Source organism: Sus scrofa, chromosome 4 (genome assembly GCF_000003025.6).
Source record: "Sus scrofa isolate TJ Tabasco breed Duroc chromosome 4, Sscrofa11.1, whole genome shotgun sequence".
In the NCBI taxonomy this organism is placed as follows: Eukaryota; Metazoa; Chordata; class Mammalia; order Artiodactyla; family Suidae; genus Sus; species Sus scrofa.
In genome coordinates this window covers 104,146,266-104,169,112 of record NC_010446.5, presented here as the reverse complement: position 1 = coordinate 104,169,112, position 22,847 = coordinate 104,146,266, and the positions used below count along the sequence as shown (strand labels likewise).

At 51.8% G+C, this 22,847-nt stretch overlaps 1 protein-coding gene across 1 annotated transcript in view; it reads right to left on the bottom strand.

Annotated features, from left to right (window-relative positions):
* IGSF3 (immunoglobulin superfamily member 3) overlaps positions 1,940-22,847 on the bottom strand; it is a 122,390-nt gene continuing 101,482 nt past the window's right edge. Inside the window, 5 exon segments of the mRNA XM_021089981.1 lie at positions 1,940-5,119; positions 7,098-7,574; positions 12,776-12,841; positions 12,844-13,182; positions 17,162-17,572. Of these exon segments, the coding sequence (XP_020945640.1) occupies positions 4,869-5,119; positions 7,098-7,574; positions 12,776-12,841; positions 12,844-13,182; positions 17,162-17,572 (1,544 nt within the window). The 3' untranslated portion in view covers positions 1,940-4,868.

Here is a 22,847-nt window from a genome sequence, read left to right as displayed (position 1 = left end):
AGATAAGGAATGGTTCGCTGGGTTGCCCTCGGTTGGCTGTTCCTCTGGCCAAAAAACAGTGCCAGCTCTTTTTTTTTTTTTTTTTTGTCTTTTGTCTTTTTGTTGTCGTTGCTGTTGTTGTTGTTGTTGTTGTTGCTATTTCTTGGGCCGCTCCCGCGGCATATGGAGGTTCCCAGGCTAGGGGTTGAATCGGAGGTGTAGCCACCGGCCTACGCCAGAGCCACAGCAACTCGGATCCGAGCCACGTCTGCAACCTACACCACAGCTCACGGCAACGCCGGATCGTTAACCCACTGAGCAAGGGCAGGGACCGAACCCGCAACCTCATGGTTCCTAGTCGGATTCGCTAACCACTGCGCCACAACGGGAACTCCCCAGCTCTTTCATTAAGAGAAACACTGTGCATCCATCGAGGTTTTTTTTTTTTTTTTTTTTTTTTTTTTTTTGAGCACTTATATGCATGGTCTAGCAGGCTTCATGAATCAAAAGTGGCTCAGAAAGGCTAGACCTGCAATGCATTAGGCAGATGGCAAAAAGGCCTATCCATACACTGGAGACTGGCCACCACCAGGAGGGCTGGATGTATTTTTCATCCTGTGACCAGTGCTGAGAGATTCAGTTTTATCTGCTGTTGCAAGAGAATCATGGACTGGAAAGGAAGAAAGGACGGCTCATTCAGCCTGCTCCTGATGGGCTGGATGGGCTGCCGTTCTTCCCAGCCTGTCGTTCTCTGGTACCCTGGCTCTCTACTTCTTGCCAAGCTTGGAACTCCCCCGGGAAGCTTAGGACGTAGACAGAGCAAAACCCTGTTTCTAATCTTCCATACATGGAAACCGTCCCTGCCCCACGCAGAAGTGTATTCACTTCGTTTTATATAAATGCTGGGCAGATTTGCACCAAGGGCACAGAGGGGTAATCTTTATCTCATTTATACCCTGCTTCCCTTTTAAAATGTTCCCCGGCAGAAAGAGAGCATTGGGGGGAAAAATTAGGCAAAAATAACACATGACTTAACATGGTACCAATGTGAGTACCCAAGAGATAAACATTTCAACTCCTGGCCAAGCCAGAAGCTACAGAGGTTGACAAGGATGCAGTGAATGGGGCTGAGGAACAGAGGAAAAGCTCACATGAAGGCCTTTTGAAGGCCTGCATTTTTAAAAAGAAGAAAAAGAAAAGGAAGTACCTCCTTCTGCTTTTTACCTCCATCAGTTCCTCTTGTATATTCCGTGAATTTTAAAGAATTACAGATGGGTTCAGACTAACCGTGTACCCCTGATGGCTTTAATCATTCTATCATTCTTCTCAGTCTGCAGATGTGGCGAGCTCCCCTCAAACTCCCCAGCATTTGACTTGTGGAGGGGGAACAGAGACAGGTGTGCTGTGCGGCCTCACCGCTCAGCTCCTGCGCTTGCCTCCATCTGGAAAAACACTTGCTGCGTATCTCACGGTCAGGACGATTCTACGTAGCTTGAGGAAGACGATGTGGTCTTGCTGCCGAGACCAAGAAGGCCGTCCCACGTTTCTGCTCTCCTTCTCCAGCAGTTTCCTCTTACTGCATCCTGTCTCCCCAGCCCTACCCCAGCCCCCTAGAAAGAAAGCCAGATACCGAAGCAGCCTGGCAGCCTCCAGGCACAGGTGTTGGGCAGTGCCCAATCCTAGGGGCATCAGAGCCTTGACAGTCAGGGTAGGTGGGTATATATATTATGACACACTTTCAGCAGATGCCAGTATCTTGAGAAAGAGGTGTTTTTTTTAATCACCATTTGGGCTGGGGGCGGGGCATGATATTAAAGGCTGCAATTCACCAAACCTGAACTTAGCAAGCCAATATCAGAGGGCAGAACCTCAGGCCCCCCCGGGAATGGTTCCTGAGACCGAGGGTCTGATTAAGTGAGGAGAAAGGGGGAACAGTGGACTCCAGTCAATGTAAACAACCTTATTTTCAACATAATTTACTACAGGTCTCTTTAGTGTATATAAAACATTTTAGTGCAACGTCTTACAAATAGTTTTCCTTAAAAAAAAAAACCAACAACAAACAAAAACAAGTCAACAGCTCTCTACATCATGCATGGGTACTTTGCTTACCCCCATCTTTTTTTTTTTTTTTTTTTTTTTTTCTTCTTCAACAATTAACGCAGAGAAACCATTGTTTGAAAAGAATATGAAAACTTGCTACAGAAACACCCTGGGGAAAGCGGGTGTGGTCACATCCATGTCCGGGAACGGGCCTCGCACAGTGTTGTTTTTCATTAATGCAACATCGTAGACATAGCTAAGTCAAGAGAGCAGGCGGCCGTTTTCCTCTCTGGGTTTCCGAGGACTAAAGCGCCGGTCGGCAACTTGCAATGAGGTCTCCCAGCCACTGGAGGCCGCCATTACCACTCAGCGGCCGCCACATTTCCACACAAATGGCCGAACAAAGAAGGTCCCGGGGGTTTTCAGAGGAAGCAGAAACGCTCACCTTTGATGGCATCCCCCGGCCCAAGAGAAAATGCACATACGCACACACAAATTATGAAAATACTGGCTTCAGTTTCTTTTTTTTTTTCCCTTTTAAATCTCTTGGAACCGCTTCACTTAGGTGCAGCAACCTGCTTTTCTACCGCTGTGAGCCAATCCAAATTCAAATCCGCTACGCGTCCCAGGGCCAGCCAGCCCTCCGCACCCTTGCATTCAGACACGGTGAACGCGCATCATTTTCCCGAATGGACTCCGTCTATCGATTAGGGGCCAGCAATGTCCCCCTGAAAGCCCACACCCTTCAAATGAAGACATGGGGCCAAAGAGCACCTTCTTCCCTCCCCACTGCGCCTGCTCTGTTCGTCTGCGCCATTGACGCACGTAGGAAATGGGCATGAGCACAGGAGGCTTCGGTGGGACTGAGGTGGCGGTGCCTACACATCTCACAGGACAGGACTGGTGGATGTGGAAGGGAGAGAAGGTAGGCTATGTAAGCTCCTCAGAAAATGGCCGGGCCATCGCCTTGCTTCCTCTTGGCTGTGACACACAAAGCACCTGCTGAGCACCCCAGGCCCCTGCATGCCCGCAGACCCCAATAAGGATCGGCACCCATGAGGCCTGCAGTCTGTTCAGCCTCAGAACCGGGTTTCAGGGCAATCTCTCTGGTTAGACTTAGTTCTGGAATTTCCAGAGGCTTTTTTCCAAAGTGGGGATTCCCTTGAGATTAAAGCTGCAAGTTCACAAGGAAGGGAGGTGGCACTTTTGACCAGCAAAACATGGGAAAGCCAGGGCATGAAAACATCTTCACGGAGTGAGCAAAAGGAAGGAAACGCTCGTGACCGATGATGCTCGGAGCCAAGCATCTCGCCCCACAGTGTAAAGGAACAGGTGTCAGTGGTCCTCAGTGGCCTTTAAAGGGCAGTTAAACCGCCATATCACCTAAAACCACAAACAAGATCTAAGAAAGGGAAGGGCATAAAAGCCACACACAAAGGCATGTGGTCACTTTCTGCTGAGATGAGGTAATCCAAACGGATTGCGAAGGGCTGCGTCTGGGCCTCCCCTGGGCAGGCATCCTCACGGCAGTAAGATGTAGGGCAAATGGCGAAGAGGAAAGACATCAGCCTCTTTGAGAAAAACCTAACTGAGACGAAGAAGGAAAACGTCTTCTTCAGACCTCCAGGGAAACAGTTACCCTTCCCTGTTCTCCACTGCCTGGCTCTGGACCCCCTCTCCCACCACGCAGCGTTCCAGTCTTCAGGAACCGTAGTTGTCAGCTGGCCCTGGTGCCCTCCACTGGGACAGTGCATGCGGTGGCTGCCAGGGCCCCGTGTGTTCAGCTTAGGGCTGGCCATTTCCAGGCTCACTGGCCACTTTCCCTTAAGAGTTTGGCAAAGCGCCTGGAAAGAGAAGCCCACCTGCCCGCATCTCTCAGTGAGAGACTGTCTTTGCAGAAAAGAGCAAGCCAACAGCTAGCCTTATTTCCTTCTCTCACGAATCATCGACTGCCATGGACTTTGATCAATCTGAAAGTCCCTGGCTGCTAAAAGCAGCCCTCTGCCCACTTTAGCTTCCAAAATGTGTGCTCTTTGGAGCTTCTGACTTGTTCGCCAACCAAGTTTGATTATTTTTTGGCAAGGTCGGGGAGGAAGCCTATTGCCTCCCCAACAGATAGGCTGGGCTGGGGACTACCTAATCCTAATGGGGTTATGCAGGATTTATCTTCTACATACACAGTTCTTTGAAGCAAAATTCAATGCTTTCATCTTGACTACAAAGTGGTTCCAACAACTCCAGCTGAGGGAAAAGATAAAATACAAATTGGGCCCACAGTATGCATCATTTTCAAGTCTTGTTAAGGAAAAGAAAAAAAAAAAAGAAAAAAAGAAAAAAAAAAGCTTGGGTATATTTTGATCCATGGGTGGCATTTTCAAGTGTGCAAAACCTAGAAAATCTTGGCAGAGATTCCTCCGTGCCACAAAGTTCGTCCTTCCCTTGGCCATCAGTTGTATTTAAGAGAAATTCGGCCACGCTCTTATGGAATCCAAAAAGGGTAAACCAAAGGCATTGAAAAAGAGTCTATTACAAAGAATAAGAACCCCTGTAACATCTATCTGAGAATACTATATAAACCAGCGAGTAGACGTGCCACCGGAAGCTACTCACATTACCGAAAACTAAAACAGGAAACCTAACGCGGCAAGATGGTGCCGCCTGCTCGAAAACAGCTAAGCAACCAAGACTGCCACCTACAGGCAGTCGGCCTCTGACCCATCGGCGACTCTGAACACGTCTCAAGTCCCAGCGTGTTCTCCGAGAGCGCCCCAGAGGTTGGGTGCAGAGCAGGAGGCAGCGGGGAGAGCCTTGGCTCCTCCGTGGCTGATGACCGCTAGGTGCCCTTGTTAGTCTATGGCTCCCGGGTGGATACTGAGCACGGGGGGCTCCAGGCAAGTGGGGGAGTAGTTGAGGTGCGGCTCCTTGATCCACAGCAGGGGCACCCCGTTCTTCCCCTCGGAGTTCTTGCTGGAGTTCCGGCTCTTGAAGCGCACCAGCAGGATGGTGATGATGAGGATGCCAAAGATGGGGAAGGGGTAGAAGAAGACGAAGTAGAAGAGGGCGTCGTTGGAGCAGATGATGGACTGCAGGGTGGAGCCTGAAAAGGACCGAGAGTGAGACAAGACCATGAGGACTGAGAACCCGGACGGTCCCTCCTTCCTGAGGACCTCGCCCAAACCCACAGGAACGACAGGCGGGCCCTCCTGCTTGCATCCTGTCTGCCCTGCTTCCACTAAGGGAGGGGGAACGACCCTGTCTGTGTTCTTGGTCTCACGACAGCACCTCTTCCAGTTCACAGCTGGAAGTGCACTCAAAGCCATGCTTCCCCTTGGCACCGTGAGCCAGTGTGACTGCTTGGAAAGCCGCACAAAAATGGAACTGATCGATGGAGTTCTCTGGCGGTGCAGCGGGTTAAGGATCTGGCATTGTCCCTGCAGCAGCCTGGGTGGCTGCTGTGGCTGGGGTTCAATCCCTTGCCTGGGAACTTCTACATGCTGCAGGTGCGCCGCCCCTGCCCCCCGCCCCCCAAAAAACGGTACAAAAGAACACGTCACTGATTGATTGTGAACTCAGCTGCATCTAGTGGGTGAAGATGCTGAGTGCACTTCCGCCCGGACCTCCCTGCCGGCTCTCTTTTCCGTGCCCCTTTGCACTTGGTTCTACTGCCAACGTGCTTCTTCAGGATACCCACCAGCTCCTGAGAGCAGTTTTACCAGGAATGAGGCTTACTTGATTAATGTTATCAATTAAAATGTCATTATGGACCATCTACAAATGTCTTGCAGTGCATCGGGGGCTGCACAGAATGCAGTGTTAATTATTCCTGGATGCAGAAGAGAGTGAAACCTCTCGCCCCCGGCCCTGCCGAGGACTCCTCTGTGACAGGAGCCTGGGCTCTGGGAGGCTGCGTTTTCTCCGTGAAATAAGGCTGCTGGACGACCTCTGTGTTCTAACGAAGCTTACTGCATTTGGACAGCCACCGTGGGCAGATAAAATGTGGTCTAAATACCCTGCCTTGTACTTTTGCACAGTGGGTTACTCCGTAGATAGTGAGGGGGTCTGAGTATGCTTTTTGGCTTGCCTTTCTACTGCATAGCTGTTGCTCGTCAATATTGTGAAGAAAATTTAACACACACCTGCACTTATTAGATTTCCCAAGTACATGACATTGTTGCTAGTCAACCACTTTTGACCACAAAACCTCAAGTTCATGTGGGTCTATCTAATTAACAAGAGGTTATCAGAGGAAAGGAAAAGCTGACAAAACGCAAAATTTTCTGATTTAAAATGTTTTGATTGTAAAGAAGCTGACATTTCTAGTCCATTTTGTTATTTCTGCATCATAGGCGAATGCTACTATAACAAACATCATTTTCAGTCTGATAGGTTCTACATTTTGATAGATGGTCAACCGAAAGGGTGCCTCGTTAGAACAAATAATTCAAGTCAGCAAACATTTCCTCCAGCCTGCGTTCCCGAGTCCCCCGGTAGCATGAGGACTCTGAGTTCCAACCATTCTGTAGCAACAGCGGATGGCTAACAGAGAGCTGCTGGGCTCTCTCAGACGCCCTGTAACATCAGTGCCCTTCTCAGCTGGTCCTCCTAACTAACCATGCAAAATCCACCTAATCCTCCAAGTCAGCCTCCAGACTAAAAACGACCCCGGAACCTGAGACAGAGAGAGAGAGGGGCAGGGAGGTAACTCAGCATTCCTTTCAGTTTTTGTTTCCTCGAACGTTGCCAGCTCACTAACGAGCGACTAGGCTGGATGTTCTAATGAGTAACAAAGTCACATCTAACAACAGCCTCGGATAATGAAATCTTACTAAAATAGGGTCTGGTGGAGCAGCCAATCTATTACAGAGATGAGAAGGTGTGTCATCCCTTTAATTCCTATCCCTATTTGTTGCAAGGGCAATCAAGGGTCAGCTACGTGAACTGGCATATGTCAACATCCTAAATGCACCTAACAGGTCAGAAAACTGCTGATTACTCCGCCATCAAGCTCTGATTCTTTCTTCCAGACAGCTGGACTCAACAGTGACACCTCCCCCAGGAGAGTGGAAAAAACTCACTTGTGTCCAGAACACGGATGCCGATGGGGGCTGATTCCTCCTCCGTCAGCCGGTACCACTCCTTCTGAGGGCTGGGCAGCCACTCCTCCACGCGGCAAGAGTAGTTGCCCGTGTCCTGGGGACTTGCCTGCAGCACTGTGAGCCGGTAGAGCAGCGGGGAGAGCCTCTGGAAGCGAAGCCTGCCCTCCCAGGGGCTGCCCTCCGGGCCGAAGATGGCATCTGGGCCCACGCTCAGAAGGGCCGTCCGCTCTGTTGGGTCCTCTTCCTCCTCTCCCTCCTCCTCCTCCTCCTCTTCCTCACCATCTTCCAGGGCAAGGCTGCTCCTTCTCCCTCCAGCTTTAGTCCTCAGGGAGTACCAGGCCACAGCGAACCGGGAATCCTGGCTGGAGCGAGACACGATGCTACAGTCCAGCTGGAAGGCTGCCTTCTCGGACACCGTGGCATTGGGGACCACTGTGTCCACCTGCAGGGCGGCATCTGGGGGAGATGAGGCTGTTATAATTTCTGCTCAAAACAACCTAAATGTGGAGTTCCCATTGTGGCGCACTGGTTAACAAATCCGACTAGGAACCAAGAGGTTGAGGGTTCGATCACTGGCCTTGCTCAGTGGGTTAAGGATCCGGCATTGCCGTGAGCTGTGGTGTGGGTTGCAGACACAGCTCGGATCCCTCGTTGCTGTGGCTCTGGCGTAGGCTGGTGGCTACAACTCCAATTAGACCCCTAGCCTGGGAACTTCCATATGCCGCAGGAGTGGCCCAAGAAATGGCAAAAAGACAAAAACAAACAAAAACAACCTAAATGTCCACCACTAGATACATTCTAGTACGACAGTGACATACAAGGAAATACTATGCATCTATTGAAAGGAATGAAGGTGCACTGTGTGCAGAGACGTGGAAGGAGATTCAAGAAAAGTTGGGAGTTTCCATTGTGGCTCAGAGGGTTAAGGACCTGACGTTGACTCCATGAGGATGTGGCCTCGCTCAGTGGGTTAAGGATCCAGCATTGCTGCAAGCTGCGGTGCAGGTGGCAGATACAGCTTGGATCCATGTTGCTGTGGCTGTGGCGTAGGCTGGCAGCTGCAGCTCTGATTCAACTCCTGGCCTGGGAAACTCCATATGCCACAGGTGCAGCCATAAAAAGAAAAAAAAAAAGAAAGAAAAGAAAACTTGTTAAAATGCAGAACACTGTGTACTCTATGTATCACGGGGCAGAAGAAAATAGAAAAGACACTTAGTCTGACATATGAATCTGTTTATATCTGAATAGAATGCCTGTGGAAGAATTCACAAGGAGCTGATAACACGAATGCTTATAGGAATCCAGGGAGGGAGGGACACTTATTCTCACTGTAATGCATTGCAGTGCTTGACTAGTGTCCCTCAAATTCATGTCCACTTGGACCTTCTGAATTTCCTTAGTTGGAAACCGTGTCTTTGCAGAGGTAACTAGTTGAGATGAGCTCGTCCTGGATTCCGGGCAGACTAAACATAAGATGAGAAGAGGGTACAGAGAGGCACAGGGAGAGAAGGACATGGGAGGTGGAGGCAGAGGCTGCAGGGAAGCAGCTACAAGGCAGAGAACGTGGGGCCGCAGGATGCTGGCAGAGGAGAGGACCAACTGCTTTCCAGAACCTTTGGGGGAGCACGCCCCTGAAGACACCTGACTTCACACCCAACTGCGGGGAATAAACTTCTGTTGTTGGAAGCTATGAAGCTGCTGCTCATCTGTGACGGCAATGAAATCACCCCTCCAGCCACTATGGAATTCAAGTCGTGTGCACAGAGATTGTTGCCCAGACTGCAGGGAACCCAAGGAGGTAAACGTTCTCCAAGGATCGAAGCCAAACAACAGAGAGCAAACCAGAAAGGGCACCCTGAGCACAGACAGTGTCCTCCGGGCTGAAGTGAGAGGCTCAGGTGGACCACGGAGAGATACGTGAGCAGGTGAGTCCTGTCTCACTGACACCCCCAGACGGCTGTACTGGTTCTTTCTCTCGCAGTTTCTGGCTCTCTGGGTAGGTTCTAAATAAGTAATTCACTCGCTACCTCCTAAAACGCCTCCCCCTTGGCTCTGTTTATGAAATGCCCATAAAAGATGCCAATGCAACATCAACAAAAGGAGAGACTGAATCAGATTCTACTTGGATGCTGACCAAATAGGAGCATTTTCCAAGTACTGCCCTGGGCTTTCAACGAATTGGCTGAATGTTGCCTGCAGGTGAACACCAAGCCTGAGTCGTCCCAGCTTTTGTAGGGCTCTGCCAAGCCCCTCCACACTTCTGAATCTTGTGGGCACCGCTGGACACAGAGGCTTAAGAACCAGCTAAGGTGGCGGACATGGCGCATCAGCCCAGCTCTCATGGGGGGTTTGGGGAGGTGCTGGAAGGGCTGGAGGGCAGAAAGTGGTAGGATGAAGGGCATGAAATCGGTTCACAGGTGACTCAAACTCCCCAACTCACTGGCTCATCCTTCCAGGGAGAACGGCTGAACCCCCAAAGCCATCAGAGAGTAATGCCGCCAGCGCGAGGCCACAGACCCATCACGGCAAGGTGGTCAGAGACCTGGGGACATTCGGTTCCCCAGAAGGGCCTCTTCGCATCTACTCTCCTGTCTTCTCGTCTAAAGCTCACAAATTTCCAAGGCCCTTTCAAGTGCCTTGTCTATGCTTTCTTCCCCCCTTTTTCATTTTTTGGCTGCCCACGGCTTACAGAGGTCCCAGATCAGGGATCACATCCATGCCACAGCAGTGACAGTGCGAAGTCCTTAACCACTTACCCACCAGGGAACTCCAGGCTTGTCTGTGTGAATGACTCAATACGAGTTTTTTTAAATGAAATGAATTTCTACCTTTCCACACCCCCTCCCCTTAACATACGTCTCTACCAATTTGGGTCTCCGCATCTCTGTCCCCTTCTAGAAGAGGCAGAGCTCTCTCCCCATCAACCTTTAACGCCTTCCTTCCTCTTCCAGTTGTGGGCTAGAAGACAAAGGTTGGTCCCTGCCCCTCCCTGACGTCATGCTGAGGCTCCCAGCCTGGGACCTCGACCAGTGACTCGGCCTGTGATGTGGACTGTGGTTCTCTCTCTTCCTGAGGCGTGTGAGCCAAACAACATACTCAGCTACTCAGCTACCGCCTCACCCAGGGAGCCCTCAGTCTGTGTACTTCATACAGTGGTCACCCCTAAGCAATGACAGGCCTCCTTTTTTTTTTTGCTTTTTAGGGCCGCACCCACAGCATACGGAAGTTCCCAGGCTAGGGGTCCAATCAGAGCTACAGCTGCCAGCCTCCACCACAGCGGCAGCAGCACTGCATCCAAGCCTGTCTGCGACTACACACCACAGCGCACGGCAACGCCGGATCCCCAGCCCACTGAGCGAGGCGAGGGATCGAACCCACATGCTCAGACACTAGTCGGATTCGTTTCTGCTACACCGCAACAGAAACCCCCTGAGAGGCTTTTCCTAACCTAGCTCTTCCAGGTCTATTATTTCAAGTCTTCTGTATGTTCAACTTCATCCTCAGAAAAAAAAAAAAAAGGCTTTGCGGTACATCCGTATCATGAGTGTTACGCCCCCGGGAAAAACGGTGCTCATGAAATGCTTTCAGCGCCATGGGGAAAGGCTCACAAAGGACAGGTGCGTGGGAAAAGAAATCACACAAAACCGTGAGATGCTGACTTCACTTAGAGGAAGCGACAGAGGGACTAGGAAGACATGTAGGCAGTGAGGTTACAGATAACTTTTCTTTTCAAAACTATACTTTTCTGTTGCCAAATGCTTTGTTATTAGCACGACCACCGTATATAATGAGGGAAGGCTGACCCAGGCTACTCAACTGGCTGAACAGGAGGCGGCCTCAGGGCTGCAGACTTGAGGGCCATGTTTCCAGCACACACTGGGACGGGGGAGCCCGGGCGATCACCCAGCCTGCTAACGCCTGGGCTCCTCCGGCTTCAGTTCCCTTGTTAGTAAAACCGACCACGCGGGGCTGTTGTGAGAACTGTACACAAACCCCTTCCCTGTGGCGGGGGTGCAGCTGGCTGCCTCCTCCCACGCCCTGGGGGCCTTGGTGTGGGGATCTGCGAAATGGGTGGGAGGCGGAGCAGGAGTGTGTTCAGCTGCCGTATCTACCATCTACCTTTGGGAAAAGACACGCAGCAGCTTCTGGGCGAGGGGCAAAGGGCAGAGCAGCTCAGGGGAAACACGGGGGGCTCCACGTGGAGGGCATTTCCCCTCCGGCTCAGACAAGACACGGAGGAGGGTGACAGTGTCCCTCTCCTGTAACGAAGGCTGTATTCACTCCCTGAGTGTGTTCTGACGTGTGGAGCCAGCACAACCAGGATTCCACCAACCAGGAGCTCCTGTCGTGGCCCCGTGGTTAAGGAATCCGACTAGGAACCATGAGGTTGTGGGGTCGATCCCTGGCCTCGCTCAGTGGGTTAAGGATCTGGCGTTGCCGTGAGCTGTGGTGTAAGTCGCAGACAGAGCTCGGATCCCGAGTTGCTGTGGCTCTGATGTAGGCCAGCGGCTACAGCTCTGATTCAACCCCTAGCCTGGAAACCTCCATATGCCGCGGATGCGGCCTTAAAAAGACAAAAAGAATTGTCCAATGGAAGGAGCTGCTCTACTCAGGTGTGGAAACATTACAAAGCTTCCAACAGTTCCAACGCAGAACAGAATGCTTGGAGCCCGGGACAAAGGTCACGTGACCCTGGACGCAGGTCATAGTGTGTTTCCTCCGTGTCCTCCCAGGGATCACTGACTTTGGGCTCTGAGAGGGACGCATGATGACGTGATGTTTCGGGGGACATGTGCCTCCTGCAACGTCTCTGTTTTAATTATGTGTCCAAACATGTAACAATAATTCTACCGTGTAATTATGTGCACTGGGGTACTTTAAACATAGCAACAAAGACAAGAAAAGCACAAGGCCACGCAGAACACTCATTAGGACCAAGAAAACTATTAGGAAATGAGACCAAAAAGGCCTCAGCTACTTCATCTTCCATTTAAAGCATGTGAATCAATTCTTTTCCACTGAAAATCCACAAGCTGAGCTTTTTGAACCATGTGGCTACTGTTTCAAGATGTCTGCCACTTGTCGGAACCTGAATGTATTCTTTAAAAAGAAAATATTCTCTGGAATAATTAACTGACAAATTTAAGAAAGAGAAAACACCTTAGGCCAAAGCCAGATGTGCAATTAGCCACTCACTAGAGGAAAAAAAAATTTCAGACAAGTGTGAATGCAACTGTAAAATGGAAATGCTCATATGTGTAATCGCAAGTCATTAATTAATTCTATTATTTAACAACTAGTTCATTTCAAAATCAGCTAATTTTTTTTTCTTTGCCATTTCTTGGGCCGCTCCGGAGGCATGGAGGTTACCAGGCTAGGGGTCCAATCGGAGCTGTAGCCACCGGCCTACGCCACAGCCACAACAATGTGGGATCCAAGTTGCGTCTGCAACCTACACCACAGCTCACGGCAACACCGGATCCTTAACCCCCTGAGCAAGGCCAGGGATCAAACCTGCAACCTCAGGTTCCTAGCCGGATTCATTAACCACTGAGCCACGACGGGAACTCCCCAAAATCACCTAATTTTATGCAGCGTGTAAAACATCACACTTAGAGGGGACCTCCCGAAGGGAGAGTGGAGACCATAGCCCTCACCTGGTCGCGTGACTCGGACGGCCGTCTGGCCGGCGGTGTCCTCGGCCCGTTTGTACCACGCGCCGCCGGGCTGGGCAGCCACTCCTCCACGCGGCAGCTGTAGGTCCCGCTGTCCTGCACCGCCACGTTCTGGATGAAGAGCCGGTACACGCCCGGGGAGGGGCTCTCCAAGTGCAGCCGGCCCTTCAGGTTGTTCTTGGCCGCCTGCTCTCCGTAGTGGAAGGTCGCATCTCGGCTCAGGCGGGCCACAGTCTCCCGCTCCGGGTGGTTGGGCTTCCACACGAACCACTCCACCAACAGCTGCGAGGCCGCACTCGTGCGGTTCAGGACCACGCACTCCAGCTGCACCTGCCGAGTCTCCAGGACCGACAGGTTCCCCTGTGCTTGGCTGAGCTTCAGGCGACTGTCTGCAAGGGCACGGAAACAGGGATCGGTGACAAGAACACAAAAGAGCCGCCTGCGAGCACCTCTGCCAGGAGTGGTGACAAACAGGGGCCTTCAAAAGCAGGACAGCAGCACGCTCACTTAGAGGTCTTTCTCAGGCATGCACCCTGAATCTTCCGAGCTCTGGATCATGGGTCTAAGTGCCCGAGTTTCAAGGAGGTCAATGTTATACTAACAGCTGCCCCCTCATTTATAACCCTCATTGGCTTAGATGCTTAAGAGTGGACAAGCTTGCCTTGTAGGTGACTCCATGTCCAAGTGACAGCAGACCATGAAGAGTATGGCCAACTGTAGGGGGTGGCTGGGAAGCGGCAGGAAAGGGCACAGTGAGAGCCCTGCTCCAAGCAAGGGCAAATTGTTATGACTGACCGTATGATGGCTAGAAGATGCTGGGCAGTCAACCTCAAAAGAACTTCAGGGGCAAGCCAGTTTAATATGTTCACCAAATGGCCCGAAGAATTCCCACTGTGGCAGCAGAAACAAACCTGACTAGCATCCAAGAGGACGTGGGTTCGATCCCTGGCCTTGCTCAGTAGGTTGGGGATCCAGCGTTACCATGAGCTGTGGTGTGGTCAAAGAGGCAGCTTGGATCCCAAGCTGCTGTGGCTGTGGTGTAGGCCAGCAGCTGCAGCTCCAGTTTGATCCCTAGCCTGGGAACTCCATATGCCACGGGTGCAGCCCTAAAAAGATTAAAAAAAAGAATTGCAATCCTTACTTTCTCTACCAAAAAACCCACATGGGTTCCTTCTCAAGGTGGGAACAGAAATGACCCAACATCGCCAAAGACTGATATTGATGTTGCTTTGAAACCTCAGCCAATCAGATTCTTCTCCAGAAGAGTATCATTAAGGACAGTATGCCTTGAGAGCAAAGTCGAAATTTCACAAAGGGCCATAAAGAGCCTCTCAGGATCAGAGGGGTTAAGAGCTCTGAAACTATAAATGCACAGAAGCCCCTCGGAAGCCCATCTCCTGAGTGATATGTGAAGGGGGGGGAGGGCCGTGCACTTGCACTTTTCCATGTCAATACTGACAGAACTTTTTTTTTCTTGGCTGCACCTGTGCATGTGCAAGTTCCCAGGCCAGGATCAAACCGGTGCCACAGGGACAACAGCAGTCCTGAACACAATGAGCCACAAGGGAACTCCCAGAATGTTTTTACAAGGCACCTTTATTTTGTAATAAATGTTAAATGAAAAATCAATAGAAATTCTAGAGGCAAGGGGAAGAAAACATACAAACGTAAAAACTCCAACTGAAAAGGAGGACTGCGTTGTTTTAATCTGCATCCTGTGAGTTTCCTGTTCGCGGTGCTAATATTCCCCATCAACAGAGATTTTACGGGTTTGACAAGGATCCTCACAGCCCTGGTGCACTGCCCTAGTTAGCTCTGTAAGTCTGAAATTTCCGACAGGGAAATTCCCTCGACAAATTTAGGCTCCATCAAGAACCTCTGAGTTTCAGTACGAACTAAGAAAGGGAAAACAGAGACAAGGGAAAGGCGGGATGATGACTAAGAGGAAACGCGCGTGGGGGAGGGGCGAACACCGGCGCCCTCCCAGCGGGGAAACCGGTCAGAACTGAGAACAGACAGAAAGAACAGAAACCTGAGAGGACATCTGTGGGCCTGATGGCAAACATCGGTCCTCAAAATCCCCAGGGACTGGCCTGAAGGCAGGACAGAGGTCACTGGAAATACCAACAGGAACCACTTAGAGCAGGGCTTCCTATTTTGTGCACCAGATAGAATACCCTGAGGAAAGGAGGGGACCAGCCTCGCGGCCTTCTGCAGGGACCAGGCCCTATCTGGACGTCTGCATCTGGTTCCATGTGCTCACAGAGCAAACGTGTATTGAGGCTTCCCGGGAAGAACAGCCTGGTTAAGAGACTAGGACCTTGGAGTTCCCATGGAGGCTCAGCGGGTTCAGAACCTGACACAGTGTCCTTGAGGACGCAGGTTTGATTGCTGGCCTCAATCAGTGCGTTCCAGATCTGGCACTGCCCCATCTAAGATGCAGCATAGGTTGCAGAGGCGGCTTGGATACTGTGTTGCCGTGCCTGCGGCGTAGGTGTGTAGCTGCAGCTCTGATTCAGCTCCTACCTAGCCTGAGAACCTCCACGTGCATAGGTGTGGCCGTAAAAAAAATCAATGAATTGGAATTCCCGTCATGGCGCAGCGGAAACAAATTCGACTAGGAACCATGAGGTTTCAGGTTTGATCCCGGGCCTTGCTCAGTGGGTTAAAGATCTGGTGTTGCCGGGAGCTGTGGTGTAGGTCACAGATGCGGCTCGGATCCCACATTGCTGTGGCTGTGGTGTAGGCCGGCAGCTGTAGCTCTGATTGGACCCCTAGCCTGGGAATCTCCATATGCCTCGGGAGTGGCCCAAGAAATGGCAAAAAGACAAAATTTAAAAAAATTTAAAAATAAAAAGCAAAAAACAAACTAATTAATTAGTTAAGAAAAGAAGGAAACAGGATCTGTGCTCACTCATGAGGCTCCCTGTCTAGTGGATTTTTTGAATATATAGTGAACAAGTAACACATAATAACTGATGATAAATGAATTTCCCTAAGTATAAGATGATCAAGTAGTTACATATGTACTTATTCTATACATATGAATAGGTATGCCAGGTAGTGACATGTGCTAAGAAATGGATGGAGGAAGGGGATACGGGGTGACTGGGATGCCATTTCAGTTAAAATGAGCTAGGAAGGCCTCTCTGAGGAAGGATGAGGTAGGTGAACATGTAGGGTCCACATGTTCTAGGCTAAGAGAACAGCGAGTACGAAGGCCCTGGGGTGTCAAGGAAACCAACCATTCATTCCTTATTCAACCAACATTTGCTAAGGGTGCCGTGCCAGTGGCTGAAGATACAAAGTTACAGCCCTGCCCTCAAAGTGCTTACAGTAAGTGGAGAAGAAATGCTAACGACTGTCACACTACATGTTTTATATGGAAACCCTGGTGTAGGAGAAATCAGGGAAGGCATCCTGGAGGTGGTGCTGAGTGACGTCTCAGGAATGGGGTGAAGACAGGGAAGAGGAGGAAGGGAGGTGCATTCCAGGAGGAGAGGGCCACACAGGCAAAAGCATAGAGATGGGACTCAGGGTGGCAACCCAGTTCCCCAGAGCCCCATCAGGAAGGACAGGGAGTGATGACAACAACCTGTAGGGCAGGTAGCAATGAGGGACGGAGGGGGAGCTTAAGGCCACATTATGAAGTTCAAAGAACTGGAGCTTTTCAATAAGGAGAAGAAGAGACTGACCGGGCTCCCTTCACATGCTTGAAAGGACATGATGCAGACCTAATCTTGGGTTGCTCTGGGGCAGATCTAAAACCCGAGAGGGAAATTACAAGGAGAGGGACTTTTTGACAGCCAGGGGGGCCCCAAAGTGGAATTGAGGCCTGCAGAGGCAGTAAGCGCTCCCTCCCTGGAAGTGCTCCGGCAGAGGTCTGAGGCCATCTGTCAGGGCGCAGAACAGACTAAGGGCTGCACCCACAGGGTCTGAGAAGGGGCCGGGAGTGATTCGATGCAGACAGGGAAGGCCTCGTCCCTGGGCTGCGGCTGGGTGGTAAGGAAGCAGGATGAGGGAAGCCAGAAAATGCCTTCCAGACAGGAACCCTGGTATGGAGCTGGCACCGGCCTGAGATCCAAAGTGCCAACTGCAAACCTAGAAAGACAGAGGCGGGCCCTGCCAGGGATCCTGCCCTGCTGTATCTTGGAAACCCCAGCAGCCCCTCGGGCCTCCCTGGTGAAGATGCTGTCCACAACATCAAGGTCAAGGAGGCTTCTCTGAGTTTGCCCTCAGCACCAAGACCCACCAGGTAAAGTGGGCGGGCCCCAGGGCTCTAGGGCGCTGCTCTGTGTGCCCAACCCGCATCCAGGGTGCACACTGCAGAGCCCACTGGCCCGAGCTGGCTGCACCCCATGTCCTTACCTGGCTGCTTCACAGTGACTTCCGTGCGCCCCGAAACCTCCTCTGCCAGCTTGTACCAGGCGTAGTTGGGGCTCAGCAGCCACTCCTCCACGTGGCAGTAGTAGCTGCCACTGTCGCTGACCTCGGCTCTCTGGACAGTGAGGCTGAACAGCCCCCCGGACACGTGCCTCTCAAACTGCAGCCTGGCTCGCAGGCCCTCCTCCTCGGCGTAGGTGCCGTACTCAAAGGCGGAGCTGTGCGTGGTTTTGAGGATGAGCTTGCCGTCCGCGTCCGAGGGCTTGTGGACGTACCAGAGCACGGCGAAGTGCGAGTTCTGGCTGGTCTGGGACTTGACAGAGCAGTTCAGCTGGATGGGCCTGTTTTCTACCAGGGTGAGGGTCCTCTTGGATTTGCTCACCTGCAACTTTGTCACTGCCAAGGAAAAGAGGGAGCGTCAGCAGCATTGCCACACACTCCCGGAAATGTGGCCTGTCCCAAGTCCCACCTCCAGGGTCCCCGCCTGGTTTCGTCCAGCACAGAGCCACTTTCACTCCAAACGTCTGCCTTCCCCTTCTCTCGCCTCCCGGCTCGGTCCTGCCATCTCTCTGTGTCTCCTGCCTGCTCGCCTGGCCATCGCATGGCCACCAAGGGATCGACTACAGCACGAAGTTTACAAAGTTGGCTCTGGAATGGCTCCTGACTGCTTACAGACTCTAAAGGAGAACACTCCTTTTCTGGTACAAAGTCCTTCCAGGATCTGGCCTCACCCAGCTGCTCCCTCAAGTCCAAGACTCCCTGTCACATCCCCACCACGCCCCCCAAGCCACTCCTCCCTGAGCGCTGGTCTCTGGTCTGACATCTCCCAGCGGACGCTCCTCTCCTGTCCTCTGGCTTCCACACCCTCAGCATCCCGTTGGGTCAGATGCCCCTCCCTGTGCTTTCATCAGCATCCCTCCGCATCCTCAGGCTGCTGTTCCTTATGTCTCTCTCCTGGTCTGTGAGCTCCCCGAGAGGAGAGGGCAAACATTCTCCATTTAATCCGCAAATATTTAGAGGGTGTCCACTCCAGGTGCCTCATGAGGTGAGGCGCTGGGGGTGCCCTAAGAATAAGACAGTCCTGCCCAGGGATGTTCTCAGCACCGCGCCCCCAGATCTGGGCTTTGGGGAGCACTTGATCAGTGTTTACTGGGACATGTGAGGGAGGGAGCAAGTGGATGAGGCTGGGCTGGAGAAATGTGGTAGCAGGGGGTTGGAGGATGCCGGGGTGCTCTTCCTGGGGGAGAGGGAGGGAGGAGGCAGAGGAAAATGATGAGCAACTGGACAGAAGAGAGCAATTCCAGCCTCCCCTGCCCCTCCCTTTCCTGCTCCAAGGCCAGGAGGGAGGGCAGGCTCCAGAGGGCCACCCTACCTGCTAATTAATGATCGTGCTCTCCTTCAAGGTGGCAAGAAGCCACAGTCTAATGAACTGATCTCATGAAGGTAATCTGAGATCGCAGCCACTCCATCATTATTACACTTGGCTCTGCTTCTCCTACCCACCGCCCTCCGCTACCGAAAAAGAAGAGAAAGGAAAAGGTCACAGTTCCAAGTTCCTCTTACGGTGCTAACAGCAAAAGCATCGTTCCACCCTCACCCCTTTCTTTCCACTTCACTTTCTGAGGACCAAGTCACCCACCAACTGAAGAGGAAACCCCGGGCAAGGCAGAGGCCCCGACAGGGAGAGTGAGCTGGGCTTCCCCCACGGAGCATGCCCAGAGGGGAGGCCTGGGCCCGTCTCCAGCACTCCTGCTGGTCCGTCTCTTGATCCAGACCCAGGACTGTGCCCGCTGGCCGTGCCTGGGCCTCCTGTGCCAGTGCTGGCCAGCTGGCTCGCTGAGAGCTTGGTATGGAAAGACGGCATCAAGGCCGGAGTCCCATGCGCCAAGGCAAGTGAAACTTTTGAAAGCCCCAGACTGTCACCTGGGCACTGGGGTAACACACCAAGGTTCTGAGTGCCTTCGAGGACTCAACGAGCCAGGTGTGGCAGAATCCAATACCCAACATCGTCACTACGAAAGCAATCTGAGGCCGTGTTCCCTGGTGCTACATCAGGTGACACTCTTCAGAGGAAGATGAAGTCGCATACCTACGGACCTAAGCCATCGAGAACACACGCAGCACCTAGCTCAGAAATCCCCTGGCCTCGGACGCCACCCTTCTGATTTTTTGGTTTCTTTTTTTTTTTTTTTTTTTTTCTTTTTTTGAGAACAAGCCGTCTCCTGCCTTCTCCCTTCTTGAAACACACAAGGTCCCCCCAGGGCACTGGAATCCAGGGCAGGCTTTACCAGCAAGCACCCACGCTCTGGAAACTGGATTCACATTAGCTTGCCAGTGGACTTTTCAGATCCGACGCCTCTCATACTTGAAACAACCGGCTCCCTTTTCATTCCTTTCCAACCCAATTCACCGCATGCAAATGATATCTATATCAGAGCAAATGACACCACCTGAATTATCTGGTTCGTGGCCAAAAAAACTGGGTTGTTCAGTGTAGAGTAGAAAGAGCTTTAAAATGTATTATTAATCGGGGCCAGATTATTTTTGCAACTGTTACTAAGGAAACCTCCATTGCTATAGTAACTGCATATGTTAAACTGGGTTCCTAAGACTAAACCTCAACTCAGTCACATGGTCTGAGAACAAGAATCCAAGGAAGAGAAATGTTTCAAAGCATTTCTATTTTTTTTTTCTATTGCCCATGTCAAAATATTGTGAAGTATTGAAAAGCTTGAAAGAGAGGCATTTTTAAAATCTGGCACATGCCTGACAGGTGGGCAAGGGGTCAGTTCCTATTCTAAGCTCTGAATTTCCTCCCGCATCTCAAGGACAAGGAGGACCTTGCCTGAAGCCCAAGAGAGACGGCAGCCCGCACCACTCATTAGGAAGCACTCCCCCGTCCTGCCCAGCACTGCCCTGGGCGGTACGCAGCCTGCCTGCACCGCCCTCCTGTGTGGAGCTGGGTGAGCCTGGCTCCCTTAAGAACTGTAGGTATTTTCATCTATAAAACGAGAACAATCATAGCATTTACCTCAGAGGAGTGTTGTGCAGACGAAAAGCAACGCTCTACAGGATGAGTTTAGTACCAAGCCTGGTACATAACATACGCACAACACATTTTCACTGTTCTCTTTTCTTTTTGGCTTCCGGGCTCAGTCCTGCGTTCAAGGCCCCCACCTTAGGTTGAGAACCGCCGAAACATCAGCGGCAACCTTGCTACTGTAAGTCCTGGCCATGGGCTGGCAGCACTGGTGCTGCCCTGAGAGCTGGTTAGAAATGCAGAGTCTCCAGGGAGTTCCCATCATGGCTCAGCGGAAACGAACCTGACTGTAACCATGAGGACGCAGGTTCGAACCCTGGCCTCACTGAGTGGGTTAAGGATCTGCCTTTGTCATGAGCTGTGGTGTACGCCGCAGGCTTGGCTCAGATCTGGCGTTGCTGTGATGTAGACTGGAAGCTATTGCTCTGATTTGACCCCTAGCCTGGGAACTTCCTTATGCCCAGGGTGTGGCAAAGAAAGAAAGAAAGACAGACAGACAGAAAGAAAGGAAGGCAGAGCCTGGGGCTGCACCACGACTTCCTGAACAAGATTCTGCTTTTTAACAAGATCCCGAGGTGATTCAAATGCACCTTAAGGCCTGAGAAATCTTGGACTTGGCTGTGTGAGTGAATGGACTTTGGCAATAAACACAAGGGTGAAAGAAAAGATGCTGAGGACTTGGTTAATACTCAGCGGTTGAGGCAGCAGGAGGAAGAGGCAGGAAGAAGGTGAGAGGCTGCAGGTCAAGCCCCACCTCCCAGCGCCCCACCTGCGAGCACTGACTCCAGAGCAGGCGGCAGCTGTCTTCCCAGGCAGTGTGGGGCTCCTAGAGCCGGCTGTACCCCATTTGGGGGAAGGGCCCTTTCTTTCTGCATCTGGAGAGTTTCCTTGAGACCTCCGATCAAAACATAGAGACTCATGTGTTTTCCAGCTAGCAGAGGCCACTGAGCTCCAGCCAGGACAGGGTGCAAGGCCGGCAAGCACGGCACATCAGGTGGAGGAGGAAAGGAAGAACCCACAGCAGAGAAGAGCAGCTGCTTCACCAGCCAACCCAGCCGTCCTGCAAGTTCCACTTTGCGTGCATGCTTCTCACTCACTGCGTGCATGCTTCTTACTCAAACTCACTTCTTCAGCCATAAAGGATTCCCTTAAACCCCGCTGGAGCTCTTACATGCTGCTACCTTAGACTAAAGTTTACCCATTTATTTTTTTAGGGCCACAGGTGCAGCATATGGAAGGTCCCAGGCTAGGGGTCCAATTGGAGCTGCAGCTGCCAGCCTACGCCACAGCCACAGCAAGGCCGGATCCTTAACCTACTGAGTGAGGCCAGGGATCGAACCCAAATCTTCATGGATACTAGTCAGGTTCATTACTGCTGAGCCACAACGGGAACTCCTAAAGTTAATTTAAAGGTCTTATCTTTCCTACTAATTTTTAAGCATCTACACGGCAGAAACTATGACCCAAACAGCTGCTAAACAATCAACAGATGATAGAGTATGTAATTGATCTTTTCTTGGAGGTACAGAAACATAAAGGAAATTGTGATGCAGAGGAGCGAACATCTCAAAAAGAAACAAATGAAGAGGGGTTCCCAGGCAGAGGGGAAAGAAAGACACCCCAGAGAGAGGACCCAGGTGGGCAGAAGTGAGACCTCTGATCATGGTATTCAGGGACGAGCATGTGGTCAGGGGTAGGGGATGAAGTGAGAAAGGTAAGCCTCCCCCAGGTTGCAATGGGCCGGGAGCATGGACTAGATCCACCTGTGCGCCTGGGGCATCGACGCCACCAGGGGTGGGTGGAGGCACTGACTGACGCAGAGGTGGCAGGTAGGGGTGTGTGTGTGTGTGTGTGTGTGTGTGTGTGTGTGTGTGTCTGTCTGTCTGTCTCAGGAGCCCTCGTGTGTGTGTGTGTGTGTGTCTCTTTCTGAGGAGCCCTCGTGTGTGTGTGTGTGTGTCTCTGTCTGTCTGTCTGTCTGTCTCAGGAGCCCTCCAGGTGAGTCTGATGCACTAAGTTTGAGAAGCCACAGATGTGGCAGTGAGGCGGCCGCAGGTAATTGTGGAGACAGCAGCTTTTGTGCAGTGGTACAAACAGAAGCCAGAGGGCAGTACAGGGCCAGGGAGGGCAGGCACAGAAGGGGCGAAGGAAAACTTTATTACAGATCCGTGACAGCAGTCAGTCATGCTAGGAGCACAGGGGGCCAGGGGCTGGACAGCGGAGATTGTTCAAACTGACGGATGCAGGTCAGCCAACACGCAAAAGACGGGGAGAGAGTGAAGGCAGAGCTATGGGGTGGGGGGAGGTACGGGAGAAGGAGGCAGAGCCTCAGCTGCAGGGAAAAATGTGTGTGTGTCCCATCCATTCTCAGGAAGGAGTGGGCAAAGGCACCTGCCAGTCAGGCAGTCACTACACCTTAACCCTTAGCCCCCTGCCCTTCCCTCCCCGTGCTTATGCCCTGTTTGAGCCTCTAATCATTTCTTTCCCAGTCTTCCTGCCTACAGCCTTAGCCCCACCAGGGAAAGTTTCTTAGGCTACAAACAGGAGCTCATGGCTCCCCACACAGCAGTTCTCAGCAGGGCAGCAATGCCCCAGGGACCACCACGGAAAGCTGTGGGCAGGAGGGGAGGGGAC